This window comes from Chinchilla lanigera, unplaced genomic scaffold, assembly GCF_000276665.1.
Source record: "Chinchilla lanigera isolate Chin_1 unplaced genomic scaffold, ChiLan1.0 scaffold00106, whole genome shotgun sequence".
NCBI lineage: Eukaryota > Metazoa > Chordata > Mammalia > Rodentia > Chinchillidae > Chinchilla > Chinchilla lanigera.
Window position 1 is genome coordinate 1041457 of NW_004955507.1, and position 12920 is coordinate 1054376.

The 12920-nt window shown below is 38.2% G+C and overlaps 1 protein-coding gene across 1 annotated transcript in view; it reads left to right on the plus strand.

Annotated features, from left to right (window-relative positions):
* The first annotated feature begins 390 nt into the window (after nt 1-390).
* Nucleotides 391-12920, plus strand: part of LOC102005616 (cytochrome P450 2C18-like) — a 105087-nt gene continuing 92557 nt past the window's right edge. The window contains exon 1 of the mRNA XM_013506232.1: nt 391-753. Within this exon, the coding sequence (XP_013361686.1) occupies nt 535-753 (219 nt within the window). The 5' untranslated portion in view covers nt 391-534. The remainder of the gene's footprint in view (nt 754-12920) is intronic.

The following is a 12920-nucleotide window of genomic DNA, read 5'->3' on the forward strand; positions in this document are numbered from 1 at the left end:
GTCATCACAGCTGGTCCAGGAAAGCTTTATTTTTTATTCTGTTTTGTTATCAGTATCACTACAATGGTTTGTTTCACTTATTTGCCTGGCATATATCATTCTGTTCTTTTACTTGTAATCTATTGAATTATTTTGTCTATGTTTCTTACAGTAGTAAATGTTTTGCCACATCTTATTTCTATAACGTAATGTAGCTATCTTTTGTGAGATTACATTGAAAAAAGTCATTAGAAGTCAGCAACCAAGAATAAAAAAGGATATATAAAAAATTAAGCAACATGAAGGATGGAAGTAAAAGTACCACCATCTAATGGTCCTAGAAGTAAAAAGAAAACAGCATAGAATATTGGAAAGAAGACTGAGGATACATTTCCAGTAATTAAAAGAATATCCTATAATGAATGTGCCCAGAGGATATAAGGGAGGGGGTAAGTAAAATTCTCAAAATGAATACATTACAGTGAAATTTACAGTAGTAAAGCTAAAAAGAACATTTACAAAGGAATAAGAATTAAATTGACATCAGATTTTAAAATGGTGTTCAAGAGGATAATGGACTATTACTTTAAAAGAAAAGAACTTCAGCCTAGAATGTTACATTCAGACAAGTCATCAAATACTAGAACAGAAAAATGTTTCCATGAATGTGGGGCCTCAATATTTACCATACAAAGACTCACATTGGAACCATTCTTGATGGAAGTCCTCATGAAAAGAACAAACCTAGGAGACACTAAAAAATACAGAATTGAGGTTAGTAATATAAAACTGAGCTATAAAGCAAACATTTATAGACTATTAATATGTTATAGGATATGTGTGTATGTAGACTAACGGTATAAGATGAGTAAGTCCAAGAAAAATAAATGGAAAACCACCATAAGAACAAAAACAATTGTGACATACCAAAAACTTCAAATTAATTTAGTGAAGATAAAAATACTTTTAAAAACATTAAAATATGCCAGACATGGTGGCACACGTCTGTAATCTCAGCACTCAGGAGGGAGGCTGAAGCAGGAGGATCATTGCAAGTTTGAGGCCAGCCCAGGCTACATAGTGAGTTCAAGTCCAGCCTGAAGTATGTAGTGAGACCCTGTCTAAAGCAAACCAAAAAACCCCCCAACTTTTTATATATCTGTCTGTCTATTTATTTTGAGACAAAGGTCTTGCTGTGCCCTTGAGCTCACTGTGTAGCCCAGCCAGGCACAGTGACACATGCCTATAATCCAAGTACTTGGGAAACTGATAAAAGAGGATTGCATGAGTTAGAGGTCAGCGTTGGCTACATAATGAGTTCAAGACCACCCTGAACTACAAAGTGAGACCCTGTCTCAAAAAAAAAAAAAAACCAACGATGTTTATAAGACATTAAAGTAATAGAAAAGATTAAAACAAAAGCATTAAAAGAAGTATTTAAGTATGAACCAAACTTCATAACATCTGACAACAGAATTTTGGGTGAAGGTTTTTATAGCAAGGCATATTTTACAGGGAATATAACTATAATGTACTATATAATCACGATGAACATATATGTCAGTAATCGATAGATATGGGAAGAAATGTACAAATTGATTACAATGGAAGAGTTTAACTTTCAGGAACTGATCAAGTCACCACCTCTAGCTGCCAAAGGCAGAGGTATCTAAAATCTGAATATATCACTAAGCTCAAACCATTAAATTTGGTCTTTCCAGTGCAGATCCATGATCAACAAATAGAGAATGTATTTTCTTTACAAGTGCAAAAATAAATCATGTAGTAGACTAAAAAGAAAAATTTGATAAATAATAAGACCTCAGTAAAAACCTTGTTTTCTGACCATAAAAGGATAAAATTCAAGTGTTAACAACTACAACACAAATCACTTATTTTTGTTAGCAAGTTTATATTATAAATATATATCACTGCCAAAATGTTAGTTAAACCCTAATTTTGATTTTCGTGTAACTCTTAATCCATGAGCTTTAACTTCAGAACTTGATGAGCTATGGTACAATGATTTTCCATTTATTAGAGTCAAGTGAATTTTCCCATGCTACCTCCCATGATCAGTCACAGTAAAAAGGTGTATTGGAGATCAAATTGTTATCCACTATTGTCAACCTCATCTATTAGCTTGTACCGGGTTTTCCCTGAAAAATACTCTGTAGTGTTTCTCCTTCTTGTATTTATGACTCTATCTTCTACAAATGTTGAGATCACATCTGGTTTGTTGTCCTGACTCCTTGCAGAAACCAAGTTCCCATAGGCCACCAGCATCAAGCCTATAAGAGCTGGGGCCAGCTGGTCCCACTCTTTGCTAGTGAAACTCAGTCACATTCTCATACATGACGGATGCCTGAGATTTGGTTTTTTTTCAAGGTCTTCTAAGTAAAATACAAAGTACAGAAAATACATAGCTGGCTTACCCAAAATTTGGCCAATCCCTTCATTTTACACACTTGTTCATGTGCTCAGATGGCAAAGATATTGTTGAAACCTTCCTTTTTTTGGGTATCAGAGTAATGGATAGATTTAATCTCAAAGAGGCCAGGATCCAAAGGGCTTCTCTGTGACTCAGATCCACCTAGCTCTTCCCCCTCCCAGTTTTCTGCTGTCTTTACAAAGTGATATATAATTTATCCAGCCTTTTCTGTTGGTTGCAGCAGGATTGTTGAGCTGCTGGAGCCTGCTACAACTTAGTAAGTGGAAATATTTTCACCAGTTTTTCTCTTAATTTCTCTATGTAGGTTTTCTGTACAGAACAGAGTTAACACAGCAAACTGAGACTGCTTATTCTTAAAAAGGCCTACTTACAAGGTTGGTCATCAGCTAACATCTAGCAACTTGGTTTGTGAACATTTCCCTACATTGATATGACATAAAACATTTCCTATGTGTTAAGAGTGGCTTGCCGTACCTAAACTGTTTGCCAGCCAGTGTAGTTTATGAGGAGCATCTGCTTTCCTAGTGAAGCAGAGAAATAATGAGACTCTGTGTAGGCATGGTTTGGCTTAAGTTCCATTTTCTAAGGTTGAGGAGTCATTTTCCTAACTTGTGGATTGACAACAGGTAGTCAGCTTGTAACACCCAGCTGAACTGAACCAGCGTGGTGCTAGTTGTGGGAAGTCCACCTGAGGATTGTTGCCAGCAAAATAAAAAGGAAGACAGGAGAGGAAGATGAGAAGCTGTTAAGAGGCTGTTGTTAGTTCTCTTGGCGGAGCTTGTCAGGCTAGCTTTCCTGATATGAATGCAGCTGTTCTCATCACCAGAGGAACTTGGGACTTAAGAATGGCTACATTTCACTTTAGGGGAGCTCTGGTCCTTACTTTGAGCATTGCTTCCTTTCTTGGGAGGGGAAGATTGGTGCACTGTTCAGTCCTGGAGAAGCTAGTTACACTGGCTTTCCTGGTATGGACACGACTGTTCTCATCATGGGAGGAGCTCGGGACTTTGCTGAGGATAGCTGTGGTGCTTTTTAGGAGAGCTCTGGTCCTCACTTTGAGTATCGCTTCCTCACTCCAGTGAAGATCCCTTAGGCTGCTAGAACAGAGCCTTCATCTGGCACAGACTTTGTAGCTTTCACCGCTGACCTTCTGGTCTTTCCAGTGCAGATCCATGAAACAGGCCTGCATGAGGCTTTGTGGGCTCTTGACCTCCAGTTAGACTAGTGGTGGGCATTGTTATGAATTCTAGGTCTTCAGCTGGACTCATGCAGGACATTATCATGGGATCCAGCCCTCAGCTGGATTTTTTGGTTGGTCTTTAGTGTGTGGACAGATTTCCTGCACTCTTTTTGTATATGACTCTTTGGGTGACTATTATAAAACAATCTTATAATTAGGTACCCTGTATTGTATTATTTCCCCTTGCAAAATCCCAAACTACAACACATGATGTGTATTGGAAGGAGTGGGGCCCTGTGGGGAGATGAGAGGATTTTTCAGAGTGATGTTGGCCCATGAGGAGAAAGGAATGGAAAGGAGGTTTCTAGCAAAGAGTTCCACAGACATGACAGACTGCCAGGGAAAAGCCAAGCCTTTCCCTCCCTGAAGAGGGAGTCAGGATGATTCAGTGAAGGATATGATGGCCATGGCCAGGGTCAACAAAGGACTCATTAGATTGACAGGATTTTCTTGCCCAGGAATAAGATATTTATTCATACCTTTCTAATGACTGTCTTTGTTCTGCTAATTTTAGAAAAGTTACAATTAATGGTGTTTACAAAAGTACACTTGGTATATTGCCAGAGGTCCTACAGGCCCACTTCTAAGTCAAACTTTCCTGCTTGTAACCCTGGTTGATCTCAGTTTGGCTGAGACTGTCATTTTTGTGTTTAAAAACTTCTAGACAAAGAGTCTCTTTGGCAATCCATTTGGGTCCCCTCCTAGGTTCAATGCTTTCTGTTTTCACTTTACGATAAATTCTACTTTGCACTTTCTCTCTGCAATAAATACTTTTGCTCAGTCCTATTTTTGACTCTCTGTCTTGTAATTCTTTCTGAATTGAGAGAAGAACCCACCAGCTGGACAGTAACACTTAGAATCCAGGATGTTGTATGTGTTGACAAGAAGAACCTAGATGAGTTGTTTCCTGTTAAAATCTTGATCTTAGTCTCTATTGAACTTGGCCACAATTATTGTTGGAATTGTTGGTTTATACATGTGACTACTGGGAGAAGATTCTTGGAAGCTTGCATCTGGTTTTCTCCAGACTTTGCTTTTTTGCCCTTGCTGGTTTTGTTTCATAGCCTTTCACTCTAGTAAATCTTAGCTGTTGAGTAGCTATATGCCAAGTCCTGTAAGTCTTTCTAGTGACACAGAAGTGTGGACAATCTTGGGGACTCCTGATAGTTGCAAAAAACAAGTAATGTAAATGCAGACTCCCTTTTCCCTTCCGTAGTACAGATCTGTGGTTTTACTTTCTCATAGGTAACTTTTTGGCCTACCCAAGACCCTTGACCAAGAGTGAACTTTGCCATTTTCCTGCGTGGGTACATGAAATTCTTTTAATCCTCTTTTCTAGAATGAAGCACTCATGGAGTAGCCATGTTTTATGTAGGTATCTCAAAACAGCACCCCATTTTGAGATTATAACTTTGTTCTTTCCTTGGGCTTATGAGTCAACTCTGTATTCCACTGTTTATCTTTTGTGTTCTGCCACTTAGATTTTTTTCCCTTTACTCCCATGAGTTTAGCTATGTATAAAGTTATTTTTATATTTTATTTTTTCATGTTTCATTTTTATATTCAGTTTATTTTGTATTTTATGTAATATGTATATGTTGTCAGTAGGGGATACATTCACTTCAGCGCTATATACCTTGTTTCTTTGGGTTTATCTTGATGTTCTTTTTTTTATTTTGTGAAAAAATAAAATTTCATAATGAAGTAATGAGAATAAAAATAGTTAATACACTGTGTATTATAGTTTTTGAAGTAGTTAGAGTATAAGACATAGACAAAAAAGGTTCTTACAAAGAAGAAACAAACATAATAGAATGAAACTTCAATGCATTAAGAGAAACTGGTATAAGAAACAAATTAGCATGTATGTTTTTTTTTTTTTTTTTCTGGTACGGGGAATCAAACTCATGACCTTGTGCTTGCCAGGCAGGCGCTGTGCCACTGAGCTAAATCCCCAGCCCCTAGCATGTATGTTAAAATATTTTTGAAACAACAGAATAGGTAATTTGGGGAATTATTTGAACTTCCTTCTTATTTATCTTTTTTTGTTATATATATATTACATAGAATATATATATTTGAATTTCTAATATAAGCAAAACTGCAATATGTAAGTCTATATGTCCAACTTATTTCACTTACTATTAAATTCTCAAGTTGCGTCATTTACCTACGAATACCTCAAATTTATCTTTCGGAATGGCAGATTATTTAGTAAGCTTATATGTCTTTTACTGCAATGCAGTGGATACACATAAGTCTGTACAATTTATAGATTGATGACTTAGGCCTTTTTTGAGTTTACATGTAAGTAGTTGGAATATTATTTTTAATGTTTTTTTCTCTAATTATTGAGGTATTTTAAAATTTTTGAAGAATATTATCAAATGATGAGTAGATTATTTTTGCTAGACTTAAAATAATTGAATTTTAATTTCATTGCTTTGCTATTAGTGAATATTGCCTGAATAATATCTGCCTTTGCTGGCTTATTAGGATTTTTTTCATGACCTTGCAAGTAGTCAATTTTTGAGACTTGCATTTCTTTTCCTGTAGTTGGTTACAGTAACATATTTACTATACATATACAGAAGTTCAAACTTTTACTATTCATATCCTTTTTATAATTTACTTTGTTCATTATGAGCTGCAAATTGTTTTTTCATTTTCCACTACATGTTTTAAGCAAAAGAGAGTGATTTTACATTTTCTGAATACATAACCCTCTCACCCTATGGTAGGTATAAAGCATTCTGAAAGATATATAAATACTACATCTGACTAACACAAGAAATACAGTTTTATAGACAATCAGTGTTGCATAGGTGATTTTAATTAATTTTGTCACTTGTATCAGAGACATATTTCTGTGGAGGACCACCTGGGTGCCACTCCTTGAAGAAGGAGAAGCAGTTGTCTCCATTTTGGCTGAACCTGGCCCTATTTCCATGTACTAATATGTGCAGAGCTGGCGAGGACTTTTCCTTATCCCTTCAGTTGGCTTTGAGCAATGTAAATCAGTCCAGCTGAGTTGTTGATGTGCAGTCTCTGAAGCAAGGCAACAGGGCAGTGTTTCCTCATCCCTGTAGCTCCCAAAACATGTTGAGCAGGGGCAGTTTGGAGAGCCATGCTCTGTACTGCTGGGATGAGCCTCAAGATAAAAGGCTATAACTTCTCAGGCATAAAAATTACACATCAGAGCTGAGGCGCCCACCCCAAAACATTACATACTATCTCAGTTGTGTTATGGAGATTACTCTTTCTGCATATCATTCTCTCTGCATATTGCAGAGATGATTTCTGAACACCTACCTAGCCCAGCTCAGTAATCACTCATGTACTTCCTACCATTCTCAGTCACTTATCCTCAAGCCACTCCCTTCATCACGAATTAATAAAACCCAGGTTCAGCCCTGGGTCAAGGCCTTTTTTCCCCTTAGCCATTATCCTAGCTGGACTTAGGCCCCCTTGGCTCCCCATAACTACAGATATGGCTTAGTGTCACTGTTCTTGCCATGTGTTGCACTGAAAGTGGTAGGTTGGAATTAATTTGCTAGAATTCCAATAACTTTTCTATGAGATTACAGATACAAACTTCCTGGACCATGACCAAGACCAGGAAGGGCTCTTTCTATTTCTCCATCCTTTTTTGTTGTATAAAATTTTTAAAATATATATATTTCACGATTTGTAGTACATGCCACCACAAGAAATATATAAATACAGCAAACCACATGAGATATGAGATACATTCTCACATTCCTTGAGAATGTATAATCATGTCCTGTTTGAGCTGCCAATTTCTGAGGGAGCTTTTAAAAATATTTTATTATGGGGGCTGGGGATTTAGCTCAGCGGCAAAGCGCCTGCCTGGCACGCGCAAGGTCGTGAGTTTGGTTCCCGGTACCAGAGGGGGGGAGGGAATTTTATTATGGTTGTGGATTTATGTAATTCTTTAGGTTTTCCATTAGTCTGTTGCTTTACATGTTTTTAAGCTGTGCTGTTAGATAAATAAAGTTGCATGACTGTTAGATGATCTAATTAAAAATAATTTGTATATAAATTGTTTTGAGCCTGATTAATGGTATTCATCCTGAATTCTAATATGCTTAGTATTAGTATTGCTATTCCATCTTGCAATTTTATTTCATTAGCTCTTCTCTGTGCCATTGTTTTTAACTATATGTCATAAACATCATTATATCAGTTTTAGCCAGAAGAGTGATAAATTTCTTTGCACATGACTATTATACTTTCATTTTGTGTGGTTTAGTTTTCCCTTTTAATAAGTTACATTGGGTGTTTGATAACTTATTATCAAGCATTAGGGATAATGTTATCAATTAAGGTTGTTTGATTGCAAGTAACATAAGTCCATCACAAGCTAGTTTAAAAAATAGGGTCATTTGTTACCTCCTATAATAAAAAGCCAACATTTGAGCATGCTTCAGAATTGGGTGACTAGTTCAGTGATGTCATGCAGGTAGGTATTTCTAGCTCTCATCTTGCCCTGCTTATTGGTAACTGCATTCTCAGACAGGCATGATATCCAGTAACAGTGGCACCTAGAGGGTGAAGAGAGACTATCTGGTTTTCTCCTGGGAGCAAAAGAACCTTGCCTCAGGAATATCATACAAAATTGGCCAAGAATTTAAGGGGAAAAATCTGATAAGAAGTTTTGAGGAAATCATTAGTAATATGTGCAAAAATATGTATTGTCATTCCCTAGGTCTAAGCCTGGGATCAGCTTCTGCCAGCCATTTAGCTACCTGGGGAAATAGGTCATAAGAGAATTACATTGGTGTTACTCTATTAGAAAGGAAAAAGAGGGCTGGGGATTTAGCTCAGCGGCAAAAGCACCTGCCTGGCAAGCACAAGGTCGTGAGTTCGGTTCCCGGTACCGGAGAAAACACCAAAAAAACCCACAAACAAACAAGAAAGGAAAAAGAAGATGGGCTAGGATGTTGGGTGAGTGAAAGACAGTAACCAGCACAAATGTTCAAGACTGTCTAGTCATTTTTTTATTTGTTGAGTTCTTCCAAACCTTAAGAAATTCTTTAGCTTAGATAGTCTTGTTGTTTCCCTGCTGTGTATACTGAGGGACAAAAATTTGGTAAACATTTACAATAAAATTTTATTTTATAAGAGAATTATTTTATAATTTGACATGTGAAGACTAGTTAATATTTTTAATACTATGGGTCTAGTCATTGTTAGGGTTTAAGATATACTGTTTGAAAAATATGACTGTAGGAAACCAGCATATGCTACCCACAAACATGCCTCTGGTATATTGGTTAGAGAAACTGCAGACACAGGAGTAGTTTCTACTCCCAATTGCTCTGATTTGCAGAGTTTCAGGGTTCTGTGGATACTCTTATTCTCAAAAAGTCTCTTTTTTCATATCTGATGTTTTGGAGTTCTTTGGTTGTATTTTTGTTGCTTCTTTATTTCCATATACTTGGTTTTCTACAATTGCTCAATTTTACGGTCTGTTATTATTCCTCTTCTGGGTTTTCAGTGCTGGTATAAATTTTTGTCTTGTGTTGGTCACTTGAAAGAAGATACTGGGAGGGAAAAAAAGTAAACAATTCATTTGCCTATCTTGAACTCAAAGACATATTTTCTGTAAATCAGAATAATAAAAGCCATTTTATTTCCCAAGAAGTTGGAACAAGAATAAAATAAAACAGTCCTCTAATGGCAGTTATTACAATGTATTAGTATAAAACATCCTCAAAACTCAGTTGCCTAAGTTGTTTGTTGTTTCTCATACATGTCAGCAAGCTGGAGTCAGCTGGTCTTGGTAGGATTTGGCTGGTTGGCTCAGCTGCCTTGGCTGAATCACTCACATATGTGTCCTGCTGGTGTTCAGAGATTTGGCTCGGCTGAGGAGATTTCTGGGAAATTTTCCTCATCCTGGTGCCAAACAGCTAGCCTTGGTGCACTTTTTTAACGTAGTAGAGTCACGGAAGGCATGCATAACTGGGTAAGCACTTCTCAAGCCTCTACATGCATCACAGCTAGTTTCCCATGGGCTAAGGGATGTCACAGGGAAAGCCCATGCTTATAGTAGGATGACACTGCAAAACATATGGCACAGATTGTGGATATATAGAGAGATGTGATATTTATGTACATTCCCCTCCACAGTTATTTCTCACAGTAATTAATTCTGACTCTCAAATGCAAGGAAATATAGACAGCTGGAGATAGCTAAAATAGTCTTTGGAAACATTGTAACATTGTTTTGTTAATTCCACCCATTTTTCAGTGCTTTATTCAAATACACACTCTTCCATTAATCTTTCCTGATTCTCACTACAGAAAGTATTTTTATCCCTTTCAGATTTCCACAAATCTTTCTACCTTTTTTAAGACCGTCAATATTTGGCATATTATTGTAAGGCTCAATTCAGACATGACTCTCCCAGTACCCAACCCGTCTACCAGTGGAGGCATTGTTCTCAGCTCAACACTGGTTCCCTTGGCAAACACAAGATGTCTTAAAAGAGATAAGATGGGACACCTAAAGACACTCAAGCATTCATACCAGATGCCTCTATGATGTTGCCCACAGAGACATGAAGCATCTGAGAACTTTGACCACTGAGGTTTACTGAGATTTTCCCAGCTAATGTCCCTAGCCTTCTTTCAACCCCTATAAAAAAAAAAAAGCCTGCTTCTCTTTGGTCCCTACAGATGGCCTTTTTGTCCTCTGCTTGTTCCCAGGCACAATAAATTCCACACCATGTTACCTTTACACAAGCCTGGTGGTTTTGACTGGTCTCTGTCTCACACTGTTCCTTACACTTCAGGCTGTCCAAGTGAATGTACTATATTCTCGAGTAGAAAATAATATCCCTGGATATTTGCCTTAATTCCAAGCCCAGGCCTTGGTGTGAAGTAATTGTTCAATAAATGTTTATCAAATAAAGAATAAACAACTAGATACAATCAGGTTTTTGTTTTTGTTTTTTTTGGGGGGGTGGGGTACCAGGGATCAAACTCAGGACCTTGTGCTTGCTAGGCAGGCACTTGTGCCAGAGCTATATCCCCAGCCCCTTTTGTTCTATTCTGAGACAGGATCTTGTAAGTTGCTCATGATATTCTTGCACTTGCAGTCCTCCTGCCTCAGTCTCCCAAGTAGCAGGGATTAGAGGTGTTTAGCTGAAGTGTTTCTTTATTTTTATTTTTGTCTTTTTGAGACAGGATCTCACTATGCAATTCAGGCTGGCTTTGAGCTCACTTTGTAGCCCAGGCTGGTCTCAAACTCCCAACAATCTCCCTGCTTCAAGGTGTGCACCCCATGCGCAGCCCCTGAAGTATTCTTTAAAAGAAGCAGACACACACCACACTAGATTTCCTGGTGACAATTTATTTCTCCTAACATTACCAGAGGTGGCCATCCATATTATATATATACATTTTTGGCAGTGTAAGTGTAGTATTATATGATGGTTGAATTATGAGACTAATCTCATAGTAACTGGGTAGACTTCTGAAAGTACAGAGTTCTAAACCTACAGAGATTTTCCAGAATTTGTAAAAAACAAAACAAAACAAAACAAAACAAAACAAAACAAAACAAAGCAAAACAAGAAAACAACCTGATGGGAACTGAGCTGAACCCTGGTCTGCTTCAGCAGCCTGGGTGACTGCACCCTCCTCCCTCCCCTACCGGTTTGGGAACTGGGCTGGATCCCAGGCAGTGGCTGGAGCTTGGGTGACCACGACCTGCCCCTCCCTGCACCTTTGCAGAAGCCGGACTGAACCCCAGAGAGCTTCAGAAACTTCGGTGAGCTTCCCCCGCCCCTACCCCACCAGCGTGCGAGCCAGGCTGAGCCCCCGACAACTTGAGCAGCCTCAGGGACTGTGTTCTCACCCCTCCCCCACTGGCGTGGGAACTGGGCTGGGTCTCGGACAGGTCCGGAAGCCTTGGTGACCAAAACCTGCCCACCCGCACACCCTAACCCTGGGCAGCTTCAGGAACCTAAGTGACCACGCCCCACCCACACCTGCACCCTTGTGGAAGTGGGACTGAACCCTGGGCAACTTTGGGAACCCCGCATGGGAGCCAGTTGGGCTCTGGAAAGCTTTGGGGGCATTGGCGACCGCTACTTGCACTCCACCACCATTGTGGGAGCCACACTGAGCATCAGGGACCTTCGGACCCTTGCCTCACCAATCTCCCTAATGAATATAGATGCCAAAATCTCAGTAGAATACTAGCAAACGGAATGAAACAAACCGTCAAGAAGATTATAGACCATGACCAAGTGGGATTCACCCCAGGAATGCAGGGATGTTTCCATATATGCAAAACAATTAATGTAACACACCATATGAATACAGCCAAAGACAAAAATCACATGATCATCTCAATTGATGCAGAAAAAGCTTTTGACAAAGTCCAACACTTATTTATGATAAAAATGTAGTATTATATGATGTTTTAGTATTATATAAAATTTTTCCTACAGAAAATAGGAATAGATGGTCTTTACCTCACTCTCATAAAAGCCATCTGTGACAAACCAATGGCCAACATCATACTACATGGACAAAAATTGAAATTTCACTTTAAAATCAGGAACAAGACAAGGAAGTCCACTGTCGCCACGCCTATTCAATATAGTTCTGGAAATATTAGCCAGAGCAATTAGGCAATGAGAGAAATAAAAGGAATAAGGATAGGAAAGGAGGAAGTGAAATTATCATTATTCACAGATGACATGACACTCTACATAGAATACCCCCAAAACTCCACCAAAAGGCTGATGGATTTAATCACTAAGTTCAGTAGCATAGCTGGATACAAAGTCAACACTCAAAAATCAATAGCATTCCTGTACACAAACAACAAACAGACTGAGAGAGAAATTAGTGAAATCTTTCATAATAACATCTAAAAAAAAAAAAAAGAAATACTTAGGAATCAGCCTAACAAAGGAAGTAAAAATCTATATAGTGAAAATTATAGTACTCTGAAAAAAGATTGAAGAGGATTTCAGAAAATGGAAAGATATTTCTTGCTTATGGACAGGAAGAACCAACATTGTGAAAATGGCCATACTCCCCAAATTGTACAGATTCAATACAGTCCCAATTAAAATACCATTAGTATACCTCACAGATCTAGAGGGAACATTTGTAGAATTCATGTGGAACTAGAAGAGGCCTAGAATAGCAAAAGCAATCCTGGGAAACAAAGGAAAGGCAGGAGGCATCACAATCCCTGACTTGAAA